We start from the raw sequence: 25,922 nt of genomic DNA on the forward strand, positions 1-25,922 counted from the left end.
AAGACACTATTTGCTCTTTAAATTCCAGTTTAGGGGGCGCAGAACGACAGGCTCATTGAGGCTGGAAGGCACCTCTGGAGACCACCTAGTCCCAACGCCTACTCAGAGCAAGGACAGCTAGAGTGGGTTGCTCAGGGCTGTGTCCAGCCAGGCTTTGACTTTCTCCAAAGACAGAGACTCCACAGCCTGTCTGGGCAACATGTGTTTGATCACCTGCGTGGAAGGGGAAAAAGCAAAACAAAATAAAAAGTTTGGCTCCATCTTCTTTACTCATCCCCATCAGGTATTCCTACATATCAGTAAGATCCCCCTGGGCCTTGCCCTCTCTAGGCTGAGCAGTCCCAGCTCCATCAACCTCTTCTCACACACTGGATGCCCCAGTTCCTTCATTCTTCCAATTCCAGTCATATTCCTGGCTCTTCACTGGGCTTGCTCCAGTGTGTCCATGTGTCTATTGCACAGGGAGGACAGTGCCAAGGGAGCTGGGTGCACCTTGCAAACACACCTGGCCCCGTCCAGGCTTCAGCAGCAGAGCAAAGATGTGAAGGGTTTTTGGGAGAGGGCTGGCACATTGTACCCTTGCAGATCCTCATCAGTTTAGTGCCTGCTGGGCAGAGCTTATCAAGTTCCCCGGGGCTCCCACTGTGCTCCAGCCTGCTCTTTGGGACTGGCTGGAAATTTATTCCAAGCACGTTGGCAGTGTCGGCCGTTAATCTTTTTGGCAGGCTCATTTCCATTTAAGTTGAATGAACATCTCTGCAGCATATTTGGGAGGCTGCTCTGCTTCCATCAAAACTTTAAAACAGTTCAGGATGAAAGGAAGAAAACATCCCATGGTTCTCCAGCAAGAGACATCAATGACTGCAGACTAGGACGGAATAAATCGGTGATCTTAGTCCTGTTGCCGGCAGCGAACAGCTTGACAGCGGTGGGATCAGTGCTAAGCAGTGGTATCAGGAGATGGCTGAATGAGACCTGCACACCCTCCTCCATCGTCTCCAGGCCAGCCCCAGCAGCTGCTCACCAGGAAAGCTGCAACAAACACCTGCACTTTTACCATGGGACGAGATGGGCCAGGGCTGGCTTTCCAGCATGTGTTGGAGTTAAGGGCAAAGAAAGCACAAAGTGCAGCTTTTCCTGATGTTCCCTGCAAAAAATGTATTTATCAGCTCTGGGATATTAAAAAGCAAGCTCTGGGCTCTGTCAGGGGATTGATGCTGAAAAGCAAAAACCAACAGGATGTTCCTTGAAGCACATGGGTACCTTGAGTCAAGGAGCTGGCTGGTCACCCTTGAAAAAGTGATGCTCCTGCTTCAAAGCATCCCCTGCCTGCTTTAAACAAAGAATGCTTCTCTTCCCTCTCGTTAGAATTGGTCTTCAGTCTTTTCCTCTTTTCTTTCCTATGATTAGCAGTTTAAATTAAATTGGGAGACCTGGAAGCTGTAAAAGTATCCTATGTTGCTTTCCATTTCTTGAGAGAAACGATTCACCCTGGATAACTTCTGTACTGCCGGCACCCAGGGCAGCATGTCCCCCTGCCCTGCCCTGTCCATCTGCCCTGGTGCCAGCAGTGGATGTCACGTCAAGACCTTCATTGCTAGAGCACTAAGCTTCATTTAAAACCTGATGTGAAAATGGAAGGATTTATTTGGGGCTGAAGGAATTATTCTGCTTTACCAGACAAAGTAGTTTTTGTCTTTGTTTTTTTTTTTTTCCACACTGGGAAAAATACATCTGATTTATTTTTATATTGATCTAGAAGAGAAAAAGTCTCGTTATGCACAGAGTCTGAGCGTGCGACTTGGCTGACCTGGCTCTGTGTGCCACAACAGCGGAAGGAGAACATGGTTTCCGTGTCTGCAGAACCACTTCCCAGGTTGTGAAATCCTGGTTTCAGGATATTACTTTATTCCTACTTTCTGTTCCTGGGAGGAATTTGCAGAGCAACAGGCTCAGAGAAAGGGAAGTACGCCCCGTTTGGACGTAACCCCAGAGGCAGCAGATCCTCAGCACAAGATGGTTTACGGTATAGTCATCAGTCAGGGGGTGAGGAAGAGGAGACAACAAAGTGGCGTGGGCATAGCCAAGGACTCCCCTTGGCCACTGCTGGCAAAGCTGAAGGATCTCCGCAGCGACAGCTTATCGGCCTTTCCCTGGGTGCCAGGACACTGCTGGTGCAAAAGGTCACAGTCTCTCCATCGCTCAACTTTCAGTGCTTGTACAAGAGCCAAAGCAAGTCTGTTTGTATCCCTTTGGCACCTCTACCTACAGTACCAGGAAAACAAAATCTCAGGCACATATCAGTGGCAAAAATGCCTCAGAGAATATCATGGGCTCTTCTGCAGTGTCTTCAGGGCAAACCGGGAGGACCACATCTGTCTCTGTTAATCTGTTATTGGGCAGAGGGAAAGAAATAGCGAAAGTCTGGGCAGTTCCTGCTTGATTATGCAGGTCTTGGTCTTTAAAATAGTTTGGCCACCACTGTGCCTTTGTGGGTGATTCCCTATCACGGTAACAAGTGTTCAAAGTTTGTGACAAAAGGAATTTCCCTCCAGGCCTGTTTCACTGCCATCGAAATCCCCAGCAGCAAACCTGCCCTAATAAAACCCGTGGCTGTGCCACGTAGACTCCTTAATGGTCCACAGTTGGAAGTGACATTTTCAATAGCATGCAAAACATTTCAAATGTAATTAGCGGAGGAGAAGAGCTTTGGGGAAAACAGAATCACTTTGCTTGCTTGACTCTGGCAGTTGTATAATTTAGTGTCATGTAGGGAAATGTATTCTCTTCCCCAGCGCCCCTATCCAAAAGAGCAGCTAGTTGTCCCATTTATCTTCCTTTTCAAAAGAGCCCAAGCTGGCAACTGAGTGATGCTGGGCAGGGGTCCTCTGTGTACGTCTGCGAGGTCTTCACAGGACCATCTTGCCTCATTCCCAGGTGATGCTGAAAGCTGGTGCCTTGTGAAGTGAATTCCTTGCAAAATCAGATCTGGGGGAATCCAATCTCTGCTGGCAGACCAGGGAGGTGAACCACATCCAGGCTGGAGTACACATGTGCCCATACAAATGAAAATCTCTCCCTTCTCTGTGGCCATACTCAATGATTTTCCTCCCTATCCCCTGTCTATTTGCAACGTCTTTTTCTTTTTTTTTTTTTTTTTTTTTTTGTGAAAGCATTTGATGCCCAATTAAGGATAACTGTTGTCATTACTGGTGTTTATGTTCTCGTATGAGTAAAAGAAAAATCCTGCTTGTGACACTGACTGCTCAAGGGTCAGTGCAGAACTGCTGCTGCCTGGCTATTCACCGCCAGCGACCAGCACTGCTCAGCCCCTTAATTCCATTTTTTTCTTTTACTTTTCAGATGTTCTGAAACTCAAAGTAATGACCATTACAAATGCAGTTCATAGGCCTTGTGTCCTTTGATGTCATTTACCTCCTGTCTGGTTAGGTGACTGTCCAGCCTTAAATCCCACCATGTGAGACATCACCCAGAAAGGGGTGGGAGTTTTGATAGACATGTCAGATCGCTAGAAAAGGAGCATTAATTGTGAGGTGCTAAAATCATAGCACCTAGCTCCGCATCGGTACATCTCAAAACACCTTAAGGAGGTGAATAATTTTTATCCCTGATTTACATAATTGAAAATTAGGTACAGGGATGTGATTTACGCAAGGTCATTCTGCAAGCCAGTGGCAGAATAAAAATAGATAATAGATGCATTTGTGTATTTCTCCTTGAGGATCATGTTAGTTCACACCACAACATTTCTCATCCGAGCAGACAGGCAATGCAAAACCTCACACAACCTTTGACAAAACAAAAGCTTAACACTCGGGACGGTTTTAGAAAATAGGTTCCCTGCCCCCCACCTGTGTTTCCTGTGCAACTTGTTCAGTGTGGGATTTGACTCAGGGCAAAAGCATCAGTAAATTACTCTCAGAAAAGAACAACACTAACAACAACAAAAAACCACACATCTTACTGACAAACTACTCCTGTGCAAAAACACTTAACAGCTCAGAGTGAAGATATAACAGTTTCTCAGAGAATATTCTTGTGATTGAAGCATATTTCACGTTTTATTGAAGCATACTTGATGCAAAAGCATTTAACAAGGGTGCAGGATAATTTGTCACCAAGAGGAGCAAAGGAGGCTTGTAGCAAAGGGAAGCTTTTATGGAATTGATAATTTTACAGCTACTGGTTGGCCCTGTGGGCTCTTTCCATTCTTTAGTGAAGGGTTACAGGAAATGGGGATGATAGGAATGACTGTGCAGGGTCAACACTGAAGTCTTTGCCTTCTCTCCAAATCTGATGTTTTGTTTGCTTACATCTTTTATTTTATTTTTTCTTCTATTTTACGTCAACTCTGGACTATGAGATTTCTGCCGTGTCTTACATTTCTGCTGTGATGACTGTAGCACATCTCTGTGATAAAACAGTTGAGTGTAAGGATGAAACCCGCCATGGAAGAGACAGGAAGGCACATGGCATTTACAGGAAGGCTCTGAAGGGTATATGCTGAGGACTGAGGATGGATTTGGCCAATCTGTGGGACTGAGCAGCCAAAGCATGGTTGCTGGCATGCTACACAGGTCTGCAGTTTGTGTACCCCATTATGTCTTGTCTAAAGAGTTGACTTGAATCCACGCAGAAAGATGTAGAGTTTGAAGTTGCCTTCCTCTCTACTGAGCCATCAGTAAAACAGGTGGGATGGAGCAGCCTCCTCTCCTCTAGCAGCTATGTGCATCTGTCTCTCTTCCTCTTACTTTTTACTTAAAGCAGAAACTGTTAAATAAACCTGCCCCAAGGATCAGCAGAGTTTGTGAAAGAACAGGCAAGCTCTGAGAAGAGGGCTTAAAAAGACCTTTTTGAGTCTGATAGCTAAGCCAATCTTTATAGAGGGCAGAAAAGCAGATCTTTAAGTTTCTTTTAATAATTTATGCTCTACCAGAGCCCAAAGGGCTTGGAATCATGTCAGTGAATTGCAGAAACATATCTCTGGATGTGCAGCGTGCTAGGAGTTCAAGGCCTGGGCAGTTTAAGACCTGATCCTATACATTGCTACTGAAGAAGGCAGTTCCTTCAGAGAAATAAAAGGAAAAACAAGGGCATACTAATATTCCTCTATTGCATCCAGCTCGAGAAAGAGGAATAAGATGCTTCCTTCTTTGGAAGATCCACCCAAAATTAGTCATTGGGGCAGTTAGGCTATTTAAAACTCAATTAGACAATGTCATTGCAGTTGATGTAATTGAAAGAAGGGCCCTGTTGAGGCAAAGAAGGAGTTGGGCTGCATAACCTGGTTATTTGCTTCTATCTTTGCTTTTATAATAACAGAGAAGCCTGGTTTATCCATAATTAGACTGTTACTGGCTCCCCTTGGCTGATGGCAACTGAGATAATCAAGAATCTGAAATTAATGACTTTAGAAAGACTGTTTATCGTCTGGGTTCAGATCTACTCAGGCAGATGAGGGAGCTAAATCCACATTTCCCACATCTCCTTGTTGCAATGAGAAAATGGCAAAACAACATCAAAAAGTTTTTACAGCTAAATAATTTCATTACTGAGATACTGTGAAACTTTAAGCGGTACTTCCAGAATGGTGATTTAGTCCTTAAACCGAAGGGCAAAAAAATGAGACCTACATTTAGAAAGCCAGCATTTCTACAGACCTACAGATTCTGATCTTGCATAAATGCAGAAGTAAATGAACTAAGATATGAGAAAATACATAGTGACTATCTGAGATCAGGAGATGGGGAGGCTGGAAATGATTAAATTTACTCAGGGAGTCTAAATATATTAAATTGAACATCAGTATCTCAAAGTGAACAAGGGCAGGATAAAAAGACATGGAGCAAAACAAAGCTAAATTTCATTCACCTCAGTTCATTGTTACCAGACTCTTGCTGGTGAGCTCTAAACATCTGAAAAATCAGGAACAAGTTCCTTGAAACTGCAGTTGCCAAGTCTCTAAACAGCCTGTTTTCAAACGAGCACCAACTTCCTCCCTACTCAATCCTACTGGAGTGGAAGGAATTAGATGGGGGCTTCTTTCCTGCTTTATATCTCACACAGAGGTGCCACTCTGTGGTTTTGGTGGGGAAAGTGACATTTAAAAACATTAAAGTGGGACTATAAAAACTGGCACTCTGACATGCTTTTCCTGAGGAGACAAATGCAGTGTTTATGTTTTAAAGACCTCCTGACAGCCTTTGCCATTGCAATTACTGTCTCTTCAACTCTGAACACTCCAGTACAGTCAAATTTCAGAGAAACGATATAAAAAAAAGGGGGATGTGAACTGCTGGCATACCCACTGCAGCAAAACTTCCCTGATGGGGGCGGATGCTGAGCTGGATTTCATGGCAAACAGCCACCTTAGGCAAGACATTTAGGTCCATTTTACCCCCAAATGGGGGTCACCTGGTTGACTTATTCCTGGGACCAGGTTATTTTTAAAGGAAAAAGAAGACCTATTGCTTAGCTGTCCCCTTAAGAAGCCCATGGGCTAGATTAGTAGGATGTAATGTGAGTCAAAACAAGTTGATGCTGCCATTAAGGCTGATATATATCATAATATAATTGATATAAAGAAATTTAGGGGAGGAACATCATCCATATTCCAAGTATGCAGCCTGTGAGGAGCAATGGGGTAGTCCAGTGTGAGGCTAAGTTTTCCACACAACATTGACAGAGAAACATTTAGGCCAAAATAGAAAAAAAAATAAGGAAAGAATGAGCAAAATCTGATGCTTGAAATTAATGGTAAATATAAGCATATTTCTGTTTAATACCCAAAGTCCCCCAAGCATCTGATGAAAACCATACATGGCCCTTGACCCCTGACCTCTCTACTCCTTTCCAAAAAAATGGAGCCAGGAATTTCTAACCAGTGGCAAAGCCAACCTATATAAATTATACAGAGAGAGCAGGCATGTATGCAAAGGACAGCTATAGCCTGGGATCCCAGCAGTAATAAATACTCTACACACCCAACAAACTGTCATGCTTCGTTGTGTGAAGCTGTAGATAGGATATGCCTTTCACATGACTAATGCAAGAACAATGAAGACAACATATGTTATGACTTAAACTACAGTTGTCCTCCTCACCGAGAGGAAAAACAACTACATTTATGCTGAACAAAACCTGAGCACATTGTTTGTCCAAGGCTTAACCCCACAGTCAGCTAGGTCTGGTAAAATCCCTATTAAATATTACTTATAAATGGAAACCAGAGATATGGGGGAAATAAGGAAAGAGAATATGAGGTTGCAAAGTGTACTTCTATTCATAAATATGCACTGTTTTTCCAGGTTCTGGACACATGGTATACTATTTTAGCTGGTTTGTGGTGACTATCTGACTACATACTCTTAGCCAACAGCAAAATTAAACTAATTGAGACTATTTACTGCTTAGCCCAGGGCCAAGCTCTGTTAACTCCCTTTGCCACCAACCAAGAGCATGTAAAAAGCAATTACCATAGCTCAGCTGCAAAGTGGTAGCTCCACAGAGTGCGACAATAAAATCACCAGTGGCAAGGAGAAGGTGAACCATGATCACTCGTGCAAGAAGGAAAAGGCAGCAGGCGCCCCATGCAAGATAAAGAGGAGTTGCTCATCACAGAGCAGCGAGCAGACCCGTGGGACTCACTGCCATGGGTGCTAAATGTCCCCTGCAGAGTCTGGACAAGCATGTGAATGAGAAAATTCACTGCACATTACTTAATGGACAAAAACGATAACCAGTGCAGGAGACACCCTGCAGGGATGCAGGGTGAGATGCAGAGGATGAGGCAGGATTACACACGCTCGCTCAGTTCCTTCTCTTCCTCAGGCACCCCGTGATGGCTGCTGTTGGAAACAGCTGCTGGGCTCGATGGCTCCTTGGTCTGACCCAGTCCTTGCTTTCCTACGTCCCAGCCCATTCACGTGCCTGAGCCCTGGGGTTCAGCTCTGATCTGGTGGGTATATTTCATTCTGTTAGCATGATCGACCACTGGGAGCCACGAGGTCTCCTGGGGAAGATGCTCTCATTGTAGAAATTTTAGCTGGTAATATATTTAAAGAGGAATCTGCAAGTCCATGGTGGTTTCTTGCTGCTCTCAGAACGACATCGAAACCACCCCTGCAACTGCAGAGATGCCTGTTTGCTGAGCTAAAACCCCAGTGGGGATTTCAATAGCCCTTTCCATTTCATCATCAAAACAGCAGATTCAAAGAATTAGGTGTTTCTGCAACTAAAATCAGGTAAAACCAGCTCTCAGACCACCTAGTTAATGCTGACTTGGTGGGTCTGTGGGAGCCATCCAGCTTCACCTTTGGGGTGCATCAAGGGCCTGCCATTAGCAAGCCGTTCATTTTTAATTCAAAATCGCCTCCTTTAGACAAAGAAGTCAGCTGGGTAGGGATGAGATGAGATGTCATCACGGCAGCGTGGTTGATGTATTTGTTATGAGCTGCTGCCTGGTACCTGAACAGCACCACAAGTGACTCTGACAGCGGTACCAGGCACTGCTGCTCTTTGTGAAACCAGTTAGGGTGTCCAGCAGCAGGGAAACGTCAGCATGTCTCTCAGCAGGGCACTGCACACCCACTGTATGATGTACTGATTTTAATAAAGACAGACAGAGATCTTTATTTCTATCTTCCAAAGCTCACCGTGCTATGTCAGGCTGCATTACCCCATGTGTCAGTGTCAGGCGGAGAGCGTTAAATTGCGAGAAAAGTGCCATGCTGGCCTGTGACAAAAGTATTTCATTAAAGGAGCTGCTGTGTTGGGGTAGAAGGCTGAATGCCTGTGCTTTGGAGGCGATATCATTATCTGTGCTGCAGCATTGGCTCTGAGGGAAGCTGGGGACCTGTTCGAGCAGATCCTACACCAGCACAGGAGGAGACGGACTCAGGCATGAAGAGCACAGGTCTAGACGAGCTGGGACACAGGGTCCAAGGAAAATCCTTGAGGTTACCCAGTCTGCAGCAGAGCTGGGAACGGTGCCCTCAGCCTGCCCCGTGGCCACCAAGGTGTCTGCCCCTCCTGGCAGGCTGTCCCAGACCCCACGTCACTGCCCTGACCTTTGTTGTCGTGCCAGATCCGCACTTTGCAGAGGTCTCCCAGGCTCAGCATGTCGGAGAAGTTGAATTCGTCCATCTGGTTCCTCTCGAACTTGTTGGACTTGTTGGACTCCTTCAGGGCAAGGATCCCGCTGTCCCCGTTCTCCCCGAACAGAACCAAGGACACGTTGGCGTCCGTGCCTGCTCCTGGAAGACAGAGCAAGGCACATCGTCACGAGCTGCCCCGCCATGCAGGGCTGACACCCAGCCTCCGAATGTGCGGAAAGGGAGGCATCAAAGGCAGGCTGGGGGTGGCTGCAGTGATGCTCAGGTTTCTTGGGGTACAGTTAGCAAATTACTGTGAATCTGTGCAGGATCCTAAGAGGAGGACACCCCATGGTATCTAACAAGCCAGCCCTTGGATCCTGTCCCCCAAATACAGCTGGAACACCTTGTCTTGTGGTCAAGGGATGGTGAGTGTGATGGTAACAGCACTAATAGGGAGCACAGATATTTACTCCTGATGGATTTAAAAGCAAAATGCAGATGATCAGCCAAAACACTGTGGCATTCTGAGGCCCACTGCCCCTTTCCCTCTCCCATAAGCCTTCTCCTATATTCCCATTTCTCAAAATATTGTCCAAGTTGAACCAATGGAAAAAGTCCTCTTTTCTCATACAACTCCCAGCCTTTCTCATGTACATGTATGGAAAATACATTAAGATGGTCTTTATTACCTGACATTGAATTACATATGTCCATTACTGCACATATTTTACAGAACAAAACAGAAAAGCCGTCAATTTTCATAATTTCTGGAGTCTATACCATCACCTGAAATGACCTTGTGAACATTTTAGCTGAAAACATTACCACAGTTTTACAGGGTACTATTTAAAATTTGACCAAAATTATGAACTATCATCTTATTCCTTTTTATTTTTGATGCTACAATAAGAAAGGAGATTCATAGAAAGAAACTTGACTCCACGTGGACAGATGTTCATCGGTATGTCAGAATTGAGGCCCTTAAATTTTAGCAAATACAAATAAGATCATCAAACCCAAATCTGGCTTACAAAGAAAGTCAGTGTCTGCTGCCCTTGGTTGGATATCCTAGCTCTGAAAACTCTAAGTGCCTGCCAAACCTTTCTTATACAACAGTATTGTAAATCCGCTTCGGACCACACAGACTGTATTTCCCACAACTCCATTCAAAACACAATGCAGAGACAAAGTCAGGGGGGATGAAAAATTTTAGATAAAGCTACCACTTCTTCAGGATAATCATTTGAATACTTAAATTAGGAAGAAATCACCACTTTTCTTATAGGACTGAAAAAAATCTAAAATAAAAAAAAAAGGTGGGGGGGGAGAGGGTCATATAGGCAAGAGGTAAAACATCATTTGATGTCCACGTGAAAAAATGTGTATGTTAAATTGGGGCTAATTTTCAGCAGTTCCCTGGAAAGGACATAAGAAGTGAGATAAAACTTCAGGGATTCAGGCAGTTCATCTGGTAGTACCTTTTATGACCCTAAAGCTTGTTGATGTGAGGGACAAAGCAAACTAAAGTCCATTTCCTTACAAGGAGCAGGCTCCCAATTAATGCCAGGTCTCCTAAAGCACAGAACCAACCATTTCCTAGCAAAACCTTCCCAGCAGGAAGAAGCTTATGGAGGCCTCATGCTGTGACATTTCCCTCACAAGCAATTAGCAGGAGATGGGAAAGAAAAGAACAGAAATTGCTGAATCAATGTACGTTTCACCTATTTTGGTCTCTCTCTCCCTGTCACCCTCCCCCACCCCACACCCCTCCATCTTCTTTTTTTTTTTTTTTTTTTTTAAATTTTAATTCCAGGAAACTGTCAGGCACACTTAGGAACTGTAACAAATTTGACAAATGAAAGGATGAAAACCCTGTGGTTGTGCAAGCCTTAGCTGGCAATAAGTGCAATAACTTAATAATAAGGTCATTACCAGTGTCTGCACCACTGAACTTCGTCATCAACACCCTAAACGATGACAGAGTGTATCCTCAGATTTGCAGATGACATTAAATCTGGGGCAGTGAGTTACACACTGAATGGCAGAACTCCAACCCAAATGGACCCTGAGAAACTTGAGGGCCAGGCAAGCAGAAATCTCATGAAGTTCAGAGAGGAGAAATGCAAAGTTCTGCATCTGGGGTGGAATAACCTCTGCACATGGGTGTGCTGGGGAGATGAAGAGGACCCAGAGGTTGTGGCACCAACATTCATGTTCGGGATGAACCTGATCTAACAGCAAGTTCTCAGTGTTCAATACAAACCATAAATTAGGCTACAACAGGAGGGGTAATCAGTTGCTGAAGGAAAGATCTTGCTTCTTTTGCCCAGTGCTGAGGAGTCCCCACTTACACCATTATGTCGGTTTGGGTCCCCAGGTCAAGTGGGACATGGGGACAGCAGGGAGAGCCCAGCAGAGGGTTGCCAAACTGGATGGGTGCTGGGACACGTGGCCGTGAGGAGAGGCCAGGGGAGAAGAGCTGGCACAGGTGAACAAGGACCCTGTGACCATGTAGAGGGAGCAATAAAACGATGACAGGGCCATGAGCTGCGGAGATGACATACACCAAGGAGCCACAGCCAGAAATTGCAGCTGGGGAGGTCCAGACTGGACATTAGGAGAAAAATATTTCTTAGGAAAATGGTGCAGGTCTGGAACTGGTGCCTGGGGAGGTGGTGGCACGACCATCCCTGGAGGTGTCCAAGATGAGACGGGCAGAACCTTGGTCAATCCAGCCTAGTGCTGGCAATAGTTCTTTGAGGTGGAAGCTGGATAAAATAACCTCCAGAGGCCCCTTCCAACAAAAGTGCCTATGATTTTATGATTTTTACTGAGCAGCTGCATAGTTTTTAACCAAACTGGATTTGAGTCATAGTCTTCTGAGGCCAAAGAATGTCCTTCTTTTGACTTAATGGGGACTTGGATACGGCACTAGGAACTGACACCAACTGTCTTAAATTATGTAATTTGTAGGCTGTAGTTGAGCTGACAACATACTAATTAATCTTATAACAGCAGAGATAAAAACCTCCTGCTTCGTTAATGCTTGGAAAATGAGAAAGCAGTATTTATTCTGCCTCAGCTTTTATTGCATTACCATGTGTATGATGCCTGCATATAGAGCACAGAAAGGCTGCGTAAGTCAAAATTAAATGGTGAGGACATTTCTGTGTCATTTCACGTGCTCCAGCTCTACCTGTGTGTCATACCTTGAAGAAAATGAGATTGTGTTGTACTTCTCTTACAAGACCAAAAGTAAATCCAGATCTTGGTTTAAACCAAGGACTCCCCACCTGGCTTAGGATGTGCCTGCTGTAACAAGCCCTTCTCCCCTTATCAGTGTGTATTCTGAGAGCTGCCATCTGAGGTATAGCTGGTGGCCTTTGAACTTTGAGACAGGAGTTGTTCTGTTTGCAGGATAAGATTTTCACTGATACAGCCTCTGTATGTTATGTGATCATCCAAGGTAAACGACTTCTGTAAAGTCAAACTGTAAGTCAAAGGGTTTCTTTTGAAGAAAGAGTGAAACAAGACTGCTATTGTGTTTATGGCATACGGTGGAGAGGAAATGACTACTTCTTTCAAGTTTGTTGCAGGACAATTTTGGTGGGATTCATTTTCCCCAACTTTATCCATCTAGTCCAGCCTAGTTGTCTTGCCTTTGTCTGAATCTGATGAAGAAGTGAGAAGGATACTTCAGAGGATGCGCCAGCCCACTGGTTAAGAATCCTCTCCTGCATGAATTGGCCAGAAATAATCTAGCCTAGAAGGAGTTAAGATCAGAAGTAAAATTTTTGGAGTGACAAATCCTACTCTGCGTTTTCTCTCTCACTTTCTTTTTTTTTTTTTTTTTTAATTCTTTTATTTTTCATTGTCTCTGATGGACTGGAAAGTTGAAAGCAATTGCAGAGAAAAACTTTATACCTAGAAATAAACACTGTTGATTCTATTCACAGTGGAGTATTGCTGTCCCTAGACAATATCAGCATGTCAGGAAATGATATAACATATATAAACTGACTGTCAAGGATAAAAGGTCTTTTCTCCTCAATTGGTCGAACCAGGAGTAATAGTGGAATACATAATGATCAAACAGGGGAGATGGTTCATGACTTTTACCCTCTTTAGATAAGCTGGATAAAGTTCAGCACTATGTCAGTGAGCTGTATGATCTAATCATAAACAGACTCTCTGAAATCTCTCTGTAATCTGCTCCTTCCTACTGGTTGTCGTGGCTCATAATGAAATAAAATGCTTCATGATTAATACCCGTCATCCCCCATTCAATGGGAAGGGCAGATCTGTCTCCTGTTGCTGTCATCTTCCATTCTCCTCTCGTTTCCATTTCTATTGCCTTTGTGTGTTAGGGCTGAATTTCACAAAAAGGTCACAGAAAGACCTACCGTTTTACTAGATGGATTGCCAGATACATAAGCAAGTCTTCCTCTCTTTTGTTTTTAGTATTTCACTACATGTTTTTCACACAAGCAGCAGGCAGAGCAGATAGATAGATAAAAAATAGTGAGGTGGCATGAAGACACTTTGCCAAGAGATTTTTGATATTCTCAGATAAAACCTCACAAGCTGCATAAAATACCACTGGTAAATTTAAAAGAGAGAGAGGGAGAAGACAGGGAGAGGGGTGGAGATCAGGAGGTGATATGTGAACTGGTGTGGCAGAATACCCTTAGAGGGTCAAAGTTTCAGACAAGTTCTCAGCAAGATAATGTGCAACGTGCCCCAGGCTGGCACGAAGCAATTGTGTACATGGTTGCAGCTTTCACTCTGCAACCTGACAGAAGTTCTCATGAAAAGAGGCAGTGATCCCAGGAAATGACACACAAATCCCATTTCTTGGCTCTTGAAGCTCTGCAGTTTTTACCTCTTCTATATGTATTTAGGGATGCTTTTTCATAGCTAGGAATAAACGGTTTCAATAGACTTAAAAAGGGAGGGTGAATTACTGCTGTCCTCTTTGGACAAAGCTGAGGGTGCCAAGCAAAAATCCAGAGCCCAGAAGCTTTGACATTAGCCTGTTCGTCCACCCTATGTGGTCATTAGAATCACAGAATCATCTAGGTTGGAAGAGACCTCCAAGATCACCTAGTCCAACCTCTGACCTAACACTAACAAGCCCTCCACTAAACCATATCACTAAGCTCTACATCTAAACATCTTTTAAAGACCTCCAGGGATGGTGACTCAACCACCTCCCTGGGCAGCCCATTCCATTGCCTAAAACTGGACCTGACCAAAAAGGAAAAGGGGGCTCCCAACCATTGCAAAATGGTCTGGCAATAACTTATGATTGAGATTTCTTCAAAGGAAGCAGTGAACAGTCAAATCTAGACTTTGTGTCTAAACGTTTCATGCCCACTGCTCAGATGAGAACAAATCCCATAGAGTAACTTTGCTAAGATGAACAGACAGCCAAAATGACTGTTCCAGCACAGTAGGGTTAGATTATACTTTTCTTAACATAGCTTCAAATTAATGAGGAGATGTTTTCCATTGCTAAAAATTGAGCTTCTTACCAGAAAAGTCATAAAATATCCACCATGGACATACCTCCAATATCACTGGTTTTAACCTGAATTGTGTACGTTGTATCCTCCATCATCTGCTCATCATTTATCATGGCTGGCATCTCGCACACAAGACTTCCCGTGGCATTTTTCACCTTTGACAGCCATTCACCATAAGTAAATGTGGCCACTTCTTGATTATTCAGGTTCTTCATGACTATCTGTGAACAGCCAAAATAAAGGAAAAAAACAACAACAACAACAAAAACACCTACAGCTACAGTTCGAATGAAAGCAAAGATTAAATTTATAAAGCGCACAGTGTGGTATAACATGGATAGAGCTTAGTCATAGTTTGAAAACCTGTACTGAGTTCTTTCAGGACAAATTGAACTCTCTCATGGACAACATTTTCTGTGGTGACTTGTCCTGAGAAACAGTCTTCATAATACTGGCCCTTTCCATGTATGGGCTAAAGCATAGGAAGAAGTTTGATCTTCTGACATGTTATGGGCAGAGCTCATCTCTGTGAGAGTCAGACCTTTCCCGGATGTCTGTATGGTATTAACTCCAAAGAAGAAGGAACAGAGAATTTTTTAAAACCTCATTAAGCTCTCCCTGAAGTACACGGTACCTTTCTTTCACCTGTTTCTTCTGTGCAAACACACAGCAATCATTGTAGAGATATGCAAAATCAACCCCAAACAAGTTAAGGAAATGCACAGGGAAAAATTAGGCCAGGAGAACTTAATGCTTTCACACACTTTTCCCTCTGGGAAAAGGTGACAGAACAAACAACATGCAACAGATATTAGTCATACTGCCTCATGTGTCCCTGCCAGGAGCTCAGATGCTATGGTGATAGGAACAGAATCAGGACTTATTTAGAACAAGGAAGAGAGCTACTCCAGCAAATAACAAATAAAATACCCGCCTTTCCATGTCTTGGTCGAACTGGGCTTCTGCAGAGCATTCAGTCGACTGGGAAAAAGGCATTGCCCTTGCCTACAGCAAAACTCTGGCAGTAACTTGTTGCTAAACTGGGGGAGTTGGAGCAAAGGGAGGAGACAGGGATGGAAAGTACCATTTGTGTTACCATCTGACAGAAACAGATACCATACCTAAGTGAAGCAGAGCATCAAGAAACAATATCTTGCGATGCACATCTTTGCAAAGGCCATGGAAAGACGTGTCAGTGAAGTATGACATGAAGTCAGGAAGAGAAGGATCATGGAACTGTGGAGAGTTGCGTTAAAAGGGACACGTGGGGGTGTCTAGTCCCACCTGCTGCTCCAAGCAGGGCTAACTGCAAGGCCATGTCCAGCTGAGTTTTGAAAATCTTCAAGAACAGAGATTCCCCATCACTCTGGACCCCATTCCAAGGCTCCACAAGTCTCACTGTGAAGACTTCTCCTTATATCCAACCAGAATTTTTCTTTCTGCAATTTGTGTCCCTTGCCTCATGCCCTTTCACTGCTCTCCTCTGAGAAGAGACTGGATTCTCTGCCTTTGTGCCCTGCCTTCAAGCAACAGAAGTCTGCAGTTGGATTCTCCTTTACCCTTTTCTTCTCAAGGCTTAAAAGCCCGATCTAACTTAGCATCTCTTAGCATGTCATAGGGTTCAGCCCTTGCCTATATTCACAATCTGCTACATTCTCATATATCAGCCTAAGAAACTTATGAAACTTCAGAGAAAATATACTTAAATTCTGTCCTCAAACTGCGTCTGTCCCAGTCTAGCCTTCTGCTGACCCCAAATAAGCTTTGCTAGAGCCTTCAGTAGATCAAAAACAGAATATTGTTCCAGCTTATAAAAAACATTTTTAAGGAGGGCAGAAGCTGCTCTGAAGCTGAAGCAGCGCTGTGTGTGTATTGTTCAGTTCTGTGGGTAGGACACTCATACACTCATCTGTGGCTTTCTCTGTGCTTGATTCTAGCCATGGACCCATCACCCAGCACCTTCATCCCAGAGCCACAGGATATTTTGCATTGCTGAAGCTTCCCCACTTTTTAAAAAGGATTCTGGCTCACAGCCAGTGACACTACTTGTGGCCAGAGAACTGCTCGGTGAGCCAAGAGATATTGTCTCCTCCAGCCTGGCCGGGGCCCCTCTGCTGGGGTACAGAGCAGGAGGTCTCCTCTCTCATGGGTGCATGGACCACGACTGCATCCTCTTGGGAGTCCAACCTGGAAACGTCACTTTGGGTAAAATTTGCAAATTTGAACCACGAATAATCTCACCTTGAATTAAAATGTCTTTTTTTTCTTTTTTTTTTCTTTTCTTTTTTTTTTTCATCCAGGTGTATAAACTCTTTGCAGGAAAAAATTCAGCCAGCTTTACCTTTGCCCTGCTCAAAAACGACAGCGATGCTGTCAGTAGCAAAGTGTCCTGAGCAAAGCTTGCAGGGAAATGCCAGGGAAGCAGCAGGGGGTAGGAGCAGATTAGAGCTGCCAGCTGGAGCACCCTTGCAGCCCAGGAGATCAGACCTCTCACAAACAACCCGCCCAGTGCTTCAGATGCTGTCTAGGGAAAACCGTCTGGCTACTAAAATGCCCTAAATACTAAAAGGGGCACACAGGGAACGGGAGGCCTGTGGCAGCTGCCTGCTAAATCCCAGTGTGGCTGTGTTGCTACCCGACCTAACACGGGTGTCCAACCCCAGCACATCATTCCCGTGCTGCTGTCCAAGCTTGGGACAGGTAAATGGCCATTGAAGGCACCCCTCCGACCCTCAGATGTCTCCCTGCTGACTACAAGAGGTCTAAATAGTTTGGTAGAAAAGGCAAAAGCTGAATGTAACTTTTCAGTGACTGAAAGGGCACAAAAACGAATCCAATCCTAGAAGGAGATGTGCTGCACACACGCAGGCTGATGCAGAATTGTGATTTGGATGATGAGGGTCATGATTTCATATAAACTATTATTTTAGGATACCTAAAACTCACCGCATGCTTTTAAGCTTAAGCATTATCGCTAATTATGCATGGATTTTAACCGGGCTGTAGAACACCTATAAAACATGAAAAGAAAGTGGGAGCAGTGTGTATGAATAAAATGCTGATAATTTGCTTTGTAGCTGAGCAAACATTGCAGCTGCCAGGAACTTTAAGCCAGCAACTTGAAATTAATAATGTGTTGTATGCTGTAACGGGAAAGTTTGACATGTCCATTCATTTGATTTACCTCTAGCCAGGCTTCTCCAAGCTGCGATAAAAAATACGCTCCCCAGGGGTTCACACCCCGCTAACACCAAAATAAGTAGGTCCTGAATTTCATCTTTAAAGACTCAACCACACTTTTTTATGGTCCTGCTGCATGTCATTAGTCTTCACTTAAAGACAGGGTCCTCTGATTGTAAAACAGAAAGACTTTGTGGCAAAGAACAACAACCAGCTTCAGCTATAATGAATTGTCTCAAATTCTCTTAATCTCCTTCGTATAAAGGAAAAAGAAGAGAATAAAGACAAAGTCCCACATTCAGGATTACTTGTGACGTTTAAATGCAATGCAATTAGTGCTTCATTAAGACAGCTTCTTATCTGCCTGGCTTTGACAGCACGAAGTAACATTAAAATGCCAAGGGAACCAACTCTGCAGAATTCAAGTCTGACAGTTCCTGTTACTTCACTTGGAAAGCTCTCATCCCTTCTTATTCCTAGCTTTTCAACTCCCTGTCTAAGGCACTGGGCAGCAGGTGAAACCTTCACGTGGCCTGAGGAACTGGCTAGCCCAGGAGGAGCTTTCCAAGCATGGATTTCAATGTCCCCGAGTTAGAAGTCACCAATTCTCTGATTTTTCATAAACACCAAGCAGTGTTGTCATAGTTTGATGTGGCAGAATATGAGAGTCAGCAATGGTTCAGAGGAAAATATCCAAACTCCGCGTCTTTCCCAGCAGTGGTGAGGTCAGAAACTTGCTCTGCTTTGGAGAGCTTTCAGCAAGTCTCTCTGTGCGTGCTCTGGCTCGTCAAAGTGCAGCGTTTGGGCGGAGGGGTTTTCTGTTTGCAAAGTGTGGCACCACATCTATAAAATGTCATACAGTGTACATAGATATAAGTAGCTGTATCAATAATAGCAATAATCTAAACTATTCAGTCTGACCAGGCACATCACTCATCAAATTTTGTTCCCTCTCATAGATTAAGTATCGGCATTTAAATCTTATTGCCACTTCTGGTGCAGTTGGAGTCTTTGGCTCCAAGTTCTTTGCTTTACTGAGATTCTGAATGAAATTTCAATGTATTTTATCTGGAGAGGAAAAAAAAAAAGAATATATGACTACTTCTCTGCTTGTAAATTGAATCTTTTGGCTGTGTACAACATCATTGATAATTCATGCATTTTAATTGGTATTTATGCACTTCTATTTCTGGTAAACTAAAAGCACTATAAATTATAGCCAGCAAATAGTGTACAAAAAGACCAAAGAGAATTAAAAAGATCATTTATTGTTATTTTAATAGAACAAGAAAACTGAGAATATCCTGTAGATAAATGGAGCAACAAATGGTTAATTATGGGGTTGATAGCTTAATCTAGCTTCTCATTTCACTGTGCTAGTTAGCACTAACTGTGAACCATCTGTCTGAGAGTTTAGCACTACCCCCACAAGTATTTCATTATGCAGTTTTAATATGCACTTTTGACAGAAATGGAAATGGGCTTAGATCAGTTTTCATGTCACACCAAGCTACATAAGTTTTCAAGGCTGGAATACAAATCAGGGAACACAAATCCTTCCTCCCCTCCTCCAGAGCGCTCCTGTCCCAACTCACTGCCTGCGAATGCCAATGCTGTGTTTACCTTTGCAGGGAAGGTGGGAACGAAAACTAATAAATAAAGTTCTCTATGTATCACTGGAGCAAGGAGATCCTCTATTTCTCTAAGAAAAACAAATTACAGGTAAAGTTTTCAAAAGTTTCTAAAGTATTTTTCTCCAAGAGTTGCATGAGTGGTCCACCAGTTGCTTCTGTACAGCTATCAGAGGGCTATAAACCCATCAGCTGTGTCCAAATGAGAGTATGTTTTGTCCACACCTCTGGGAAAGCCTTGCTTTGGGTGGGTTCCAGCAGGTTGAGGTGTTGGAACAGCTGGACAGAGATGGTGAGAGGAACATGAAATATGCCACCTGCCCCTAGAGGTGCCGTCCCTTGCCTTTGAGCTACTGCTAATACACGTCTGCAAGATCTGGAATGCTCCTGGGTGAATTAGCTTTCTATGATTTCATTTTATATGAATACAATTTATAAAACTCAGGGGAAGGTACAAGGGAGCGGGCAAAGAGAGCTTGACCAAGATGACGGAATCAAATCAGAGAACAGATTGAGTTATTCTGCAGCCGCAGGGAGAAAAGTTGTGTATGTGGCATCTATTTGGAAGACATATGCTGAAGGTCTACTGCTATGGAAAGCTGCACGTGAGTCACTATGAAAAAAGTTAGAAGTGATAATGTTCAAAAAGCAAAGCTTTGTAGACCATGGTAGATGAACAGCAATTCATCACTGCACTGGAAACTGGGGGCCACCTAGGACCAGTGTTTAGAAACCTATTATTTATGGGAAAATGAAAGGCAGCTTCAGAGTAGCCAAAATGATAAAGGAGTCAATAAAAAATAAAAAAAAAAAAAGAAAAAAGAAAAAAGTACTATTCTTTCTGGTCATGGGTTAAGTCATTGGGTTTTTACCTATTCTTATCAAAAAGTTAAGCTACAGCAATCCAGCAGGATACCTGCTCCAGAAACAGCATGCTAAATAAATGTGGCAGAGATGCCTTCCTCCCTTAATGACTTCTGATTGTGTGGAATTGGCACGTTACTCTATCTCTATCTTAGAAATACAATTATAGGGCCCATAACAAGGAAACTACATTTTACTACCCAAACATAAGTGTTGTTTACATGGAGCTGGTGGTTGGATAGAGGAGATAAAGGCAAGCACAGAGCTTTTTTGCAATATAGGACACCGGGGAAAAATACAATCAGCAGAAGCAGTCGGAGCCATTTTGCATGCTGTATTCAAAACTCAGGAAGAAAATGACACTTTGCTTTTATGAACAGGAAAAGAAAGAAATCGGCCTGCATGTTAGAAGAAGGGAAAGGGGGAGAGAAATTTGCCTGAAAGGATGGATTTATCTGGACATTTCCCACCCTGCCCAGACTGCCTGGCAGAGGGGTGACCACTCTCCCATGGGGTCAGAGCAGGGCAGGGGATTGCAGAGCTGGGGATAAAACACCAGGACCAGAAAATAGTGCAGGTGCCTGGTGGCAAGCCAAGGCTCTTTTGCAGGAAGGCAGAGTCTACCAGCAAAGCCTGCAGAACAGCTGTACAGCGCTGCTTTGCCCTTGCTCCCCCTTTTTTGGACTGAACTCCTGCAGGAACAAAACATGAGAAAATGAATAGAAAAAGGCAGGAAATGAATAAAAGCGAGTCTTTTGCTCTTTCTTCTGTTTCTCAAGTGCAGAGAGGCTTCAACACAAGAGGTGCACGAGGAGACACGATGTGAGGCACATTACCCTTTCCAGGAACCAGTGCGGGCGCGTCCCCTTCCCGTCCGTCCGGATCCTCATCTTCCTCAGGGGTGCGATGTCAGCAATCTCCATAATGAAGCTGTCCTCTTGGCCTCGCTCAAATCTGGAGGGATTGAAAGACCGAGGAGCTTTCATGCTGCCTCGCTAAGCCACGGTCCCCTGCTCACGCTGCAGCTCGCACCTTGCCAGCAGCCTCACATTAAAAGTTTATGAGTGCACTTTATGGGACTCGAGCTCTTCTGCCCTGCAATCTCCAGCTACTGTGTTTTTGGCAAGACACCTCAGCCCAGATTTGACAGGGATTCCTCCTCCCCTGGAAAATCAAGCCCATACGAGGTACCTGGAGCCCTTCCAGGCAGCCTGCAATGTGCATCACCATTCTGATTGCAACCAGAGCAGCAGGCAGGGACTCACAGCCAGATTTCTGCACATCGCCTTCTTCTTGGCATCTGCCCACGTGCCTGCCCTTAGACCATCTCTACAAGAAGGTGAAGCAGTTGTGCTTAATCTTCTTTCGCTAAGATGCATCACATAACTCTGCATTTGCCTTGGTGATAGACGCCAGCTGCAGCTCGGCTAAATACAGCAACCTTGCAACTCGGAACCCAAAGCCTACATTTAGTAAGTGCAGGCAAACAGTGTTAGAGAGGGGCCCAAACCATCCCACGTTCCCCTCCTGAATTTGGGGAATTAGGGTTTGCAAACAAGCTTAGTCTTTGGCAAGAACCAAGATGAGTTTCTGCAACGTTGCTTCCAACATCTTACCCTGTGCAAGGCTGCTGCGTACAGGCACACTGAGGTGTGGGAACTGCTTATCCACAGCACTCAGCAGAAAGAAGGAAAAGGGAAAAGCAGCTAACGTATGCTTCTTGAGGTAGATATTACACTAACCTACCTCTCTCTTAATGTTAATGATGCCAAGAAGTAACCCTTGCTCCACTGCCTGGGGCTCGATATTACTCTATCAGAGCAAGTGTGCCTGCCAGTTTGCCCCCAGGTACTCCGGCAGACCTGCTGCAGCCTCAGAGATGGGAATACAGCCCTCGCAGGGCAGAAGGGCAGCCAAGTCTGTGGGTCTGCCAAGCACCAGTGTGGCACTCTGCTGCTGAGGTTCTTCTCCAAGTCACTGAGTTACAAGGTGGGACCTGGGTCTTCAGAGAGGTTTGGAGAGAGCTCTGCAATCTGTGGGCACTGCTGTAATACAGATAATCCATAATGATGCTGTCTCATTCCTGGCAATGTACTCAGCTTCCTACAGCTGTGCAGTGCCAGGGATGTGAAGAAAAAAATGTTTCTTTACCAACCCCTGCTCAGATTACACCCTGCAGCATGAATGTGATTATCCTCACACCATTATCTGAGCCTGCACGGCTGCAGATGTTAGCAACAAGGATTGGCTTGAGCTTCTCAGTTTTCATCCAGGCATTGCTTTCCCTCCTCTTCCGGAGGATTTTGGATAGGGCTTTTTGGTCCCAGTCCATTCCTAGTTATTAAGGGTTATGTTTGTTCTTCTGAAAAACTCCCCTCTCCATTTTTTTTCTCTTTGTGGTACTGGATACCAAGACAGCCTTTCACCATGAGAAAGAGAATGTGTTTTTGTGCCTGGATTGGACTGATTCCCATTTCTATGTCAGAAAAAGGTGTGACCCTTCCAACTTGAATTACCCCATGATCCTGTGATCAGTTTTCATTACCATCATTGTTTCCTACAAAGCTTCATTGAGACCTCTCACTCCACTCCTTTCCACGCTGAGCAACTTTAAGCTAAACAGTCTGTCAGCAAAACAAACCATCATTTATCTTCAGTGAATGTCCTGTTTACAGCTTGTAAGGCTGATATTCACCTGTTACATCCAAGAAGTCACTATATGAGATGGAAACAATAGTTAAAGTGACAAACTCTGTGACCCAGGAGCACTTTTCTATCCCAAATCTATATGAACATGACCAGAAGCCTGAAAAAAAATTGAGAAGGGACAAAGTACCGAGATGAGCTGCCCGGCACCTTGCCTTTTCCAGGACACTGAGGCATTTATCTGAGGGATTGCATTTAGCTTTCCTGCCATGTCTACAATTATAAATATTTTTATTGCCCAGCGGCCTTGGCAATAGCAGTAATGTAGCTAAAATTGCCTTAAATCTGTGACAGGTTAAACAGACAGTTCTTCGCAATGCCCTAAGCTGCTGTGAGTGAGTTGGACCCTGGACAGCCCTGGTGAAGAGGCAAAGCCTTCTCAGCAGCTCTTGCCCAGCCCTCACACAAAGGCTGGTGAGATTTCCATGTGGAACAGGAGCCAGGGAAGCCTCTGTTGTTACCAGCTGGAGGAAGACACGTGGGAGTGGCGTGGAAATCAGTAATATGCGTATTTGGGCACATAAATATCCTCTGCACAGGATACTAAAGGGATGATGAAGCTCTTTACTCTTGGTGTCTGAGTTGTGGTAAAGAGCCCCTTTAGCCAGAAGAGATGTGCCAGTGCATCCCCAAATATATTAACATATCAATAGCTGTTTTTCACACGTCCTTCTTCTTTATATGTTCCCAATGAATTTCCATCGTCTTTTGCAGATCTCCTGGCAGAAGACAGCCCAGGTAACTAACACCCCACGGACTGTGTGTCATCCTTTACTGTGTCTTCGTATCTTTATAGTAGATTTTATCCATCCCACACAGATGAACAAGTGTGAAGTTTTTTTGATAGGCCACCTAGTTATACATATTGCTCGCCTGGCCACAGAGAGCAAAGCTGAGATCCCTCTTTTGAGGGCTTGAAGCTGCCTCAGTCCCTTTGGATATTTTTGGTGATGCACAGTGATGTGACCTCTGCTTTTCTTTTAGATATGGACATTCACAGTCAGTTTTCCTGCTGACCAGAACTGAATGCTGGCCTTAAAACACCGGCAAACAGACCAGCGTGGGGTTGCCTGGGGTCCTGGAGTGGCGATGCCCCCGATCCTGGGACACACTGGTGGCCCAGGTGTGTTGCCCACAGGTGGGACGCCTGCGGTGGGGAGCAGAGCCCGGAGCTCCGGCTGCCTGCGTGACTCAGCCGTGCTTCTCACGGAGATTTTCATCAGCAGCACCCCTGCTACATTTCCCTCAGAGCGAACAAGGCTGGTGCTTGCTACCAGCTAACCACACAAAGGATTTGAGACTAGCTGAACGTGCTTGCTCAGACACCCACTCTGCTGTGACAGCGGCGGGTAAAACATCCCCTCAGCAAACACCTCGATGCAGGGAGCCTTGTCTTCAGCTACCCAGCCCGCACGTGGTACCCAAATCTGCAGCGGAGGAGCTGCATCGCCCGGAGCTGCGAGGAGAGCCCAGCATCACCTCCGCAAGCTGAGCTGGAATTGCGCGGCACAGTGCTCCAGCCCTCCTGACACTCTGCAGGTGCTTTGCTGAGAACATCAAAATCAGAGGTTATCAGCTAATTAAATTAAAGCATGATGAAAGACGGTCTCTGAAAGATGGTTAGTGCCACGCTCATTCTTCAGCACGCCAAAGCTTTCTGTAATGAGGGAGGTGTTAGGAACAGGAAAGCTTCAGGAAATGAATTGGTAGCATGTGGGTTTTTTTGGCTTGCAGAAGTGCTGGCGTCAAACTAGGGTTACAGCATTTGTTAGCTCTTTCTGCTGCAGAAAACATTAGACTTCACCTTTTTAGCAAAATCTGAGCACGCGGTGCAGCACTCCGTGTGGCTCACACCCTGTTTGCCTCTCTCTGCACAGTACGACCACATCTGCCCAGAGAGATTTTGTCGCGTGTCCCTTTTGTGCCAGCGGCAGAAAAGCCAGTCCCAGTTCCCAAACTGGGCAGATGATGTAGCACGGCACAGAGCCCAAACTAAGAAACCCCACTTCTCAGCGGGGCCTGGAGCTTACTATCTCAGCCCTGGCACCCCTCACGCAGCTTCAGGTCCCAAGCTGGCTCACATCTGCTCAGCTGAGCAGACGGGAGGAGCAGGCAGAGTAGAGTCAGCACCTTCCCAAGACAGGTATGTGCGTGTTGGTTTGTCTTCCTTTCATTATGCAGTTACATTCCCATCACAGCCATTAAACGATGTTTAGATTAAATCACTTGTTTTCCACACAAGATGCATTCTGCAGAAATTGTACCTGTGGTTTCCATGCAATGTCAAGAGTTCCTCTTGGGGTTGAAGGGGGACCTCACCATTCATATTTTTGTTAGCAATGTTTATCCCTTAAGGCTACTGATGAACAGGTTAAACAAAATTCTTATAAATGACAACAGATTATTCCCCTGGCTATACAGTGCACTCCTTTCCTCCACTCTGCTAAACACATTACAATAGCACCTAAAAAGAGCCCAGTTCAAAATCAATAAAATCAATGAGTTTCAGTGGGAGCAGGATCAAGCCCCAGAAGTTTCTTGCCCTGAAACCAGAATCTGTCATCACTCCAGTTCTAAGCAACAAAAATGACAGCTACTGTACCTGTCTCCATTTTTTTCCAGCTGTATCTCCTCGGTGTTCCCATTGGATCCAAAGACAGTCATGAAAATACTGGCATCCGTACCACCGCTTTCGATGTCTCCAGTCACAACCGTGACTTCATAGAGGATCTGGGGAGGATTTGAAATGATCAGATCTCATGCAAACAGCTGTCCTTAACCCACACAAAAGGCTGGGCAAAAGGCTATACAGGCTCTGTGGGGTTCTGCTTCTTTGTAAGAAATAGTCACAACATGGATTCTTGGGCTTTCTCCATACTAATGCTTTCTGAGGCAGAGTG

The 25,922-nt window shown here is 44.6% G+C and overlaps 1 protein-coding gene across 3 annotated transcripts in view; it reads right to left on the bottom strand.

Moving 5' to 3' along the window:
- Positions 1 to 25,922, bottom strand: part of LOXHD1 (lipoxygenase homology PLAT domains 1) — a 114,532-nt gene that overhangs the window by 8,022 nt on the left and 80,588 nt on the right. For all 3 annotated transcript variants that reach the window (XM_048051463.2, XM_048051471.2, XM_048051465.2), the window contains 4 exons: positions 25,625 to 25,752; positions 21,153 to 21,270; positions 14,685 to 14,862; positions 9,090 to 9,275 (listed from right to left, as the gene is read on the bottom strand). In XM_048051463.2, the coding sequence (XP_047907420.2) occupies positions 9,090 to 9,275; positions 14,685 to 14,862; positions 21,153 to 21,270; positions 25,625 to 25,752 (610 nt within the window). The remainder of the gene's footprint in view (positions 1 to 9,089; positions 9,276 to 14,684; positions 14,863 to 21,152; positions 21,271 to 25,624; positions 25,753 to 25,922) is intronic.

The sequence above is a fragment of the Anser cygnoides genome, chromosome Z (assembly GCF_040182565.1).
Source record: "Anser cygnoides isolate HZ-2024a breed goose chromosome Z, Taihu_goose_T2T_genome, whole genome shotgun sequence".
In the NCBI taxonomy this organism is placed as follows: domain Eukaryota; kingdom Metazoa; phylum Chordata; class Aves; order Anseriformes; family Anatidae; genus Anser; species Anser cygnoides.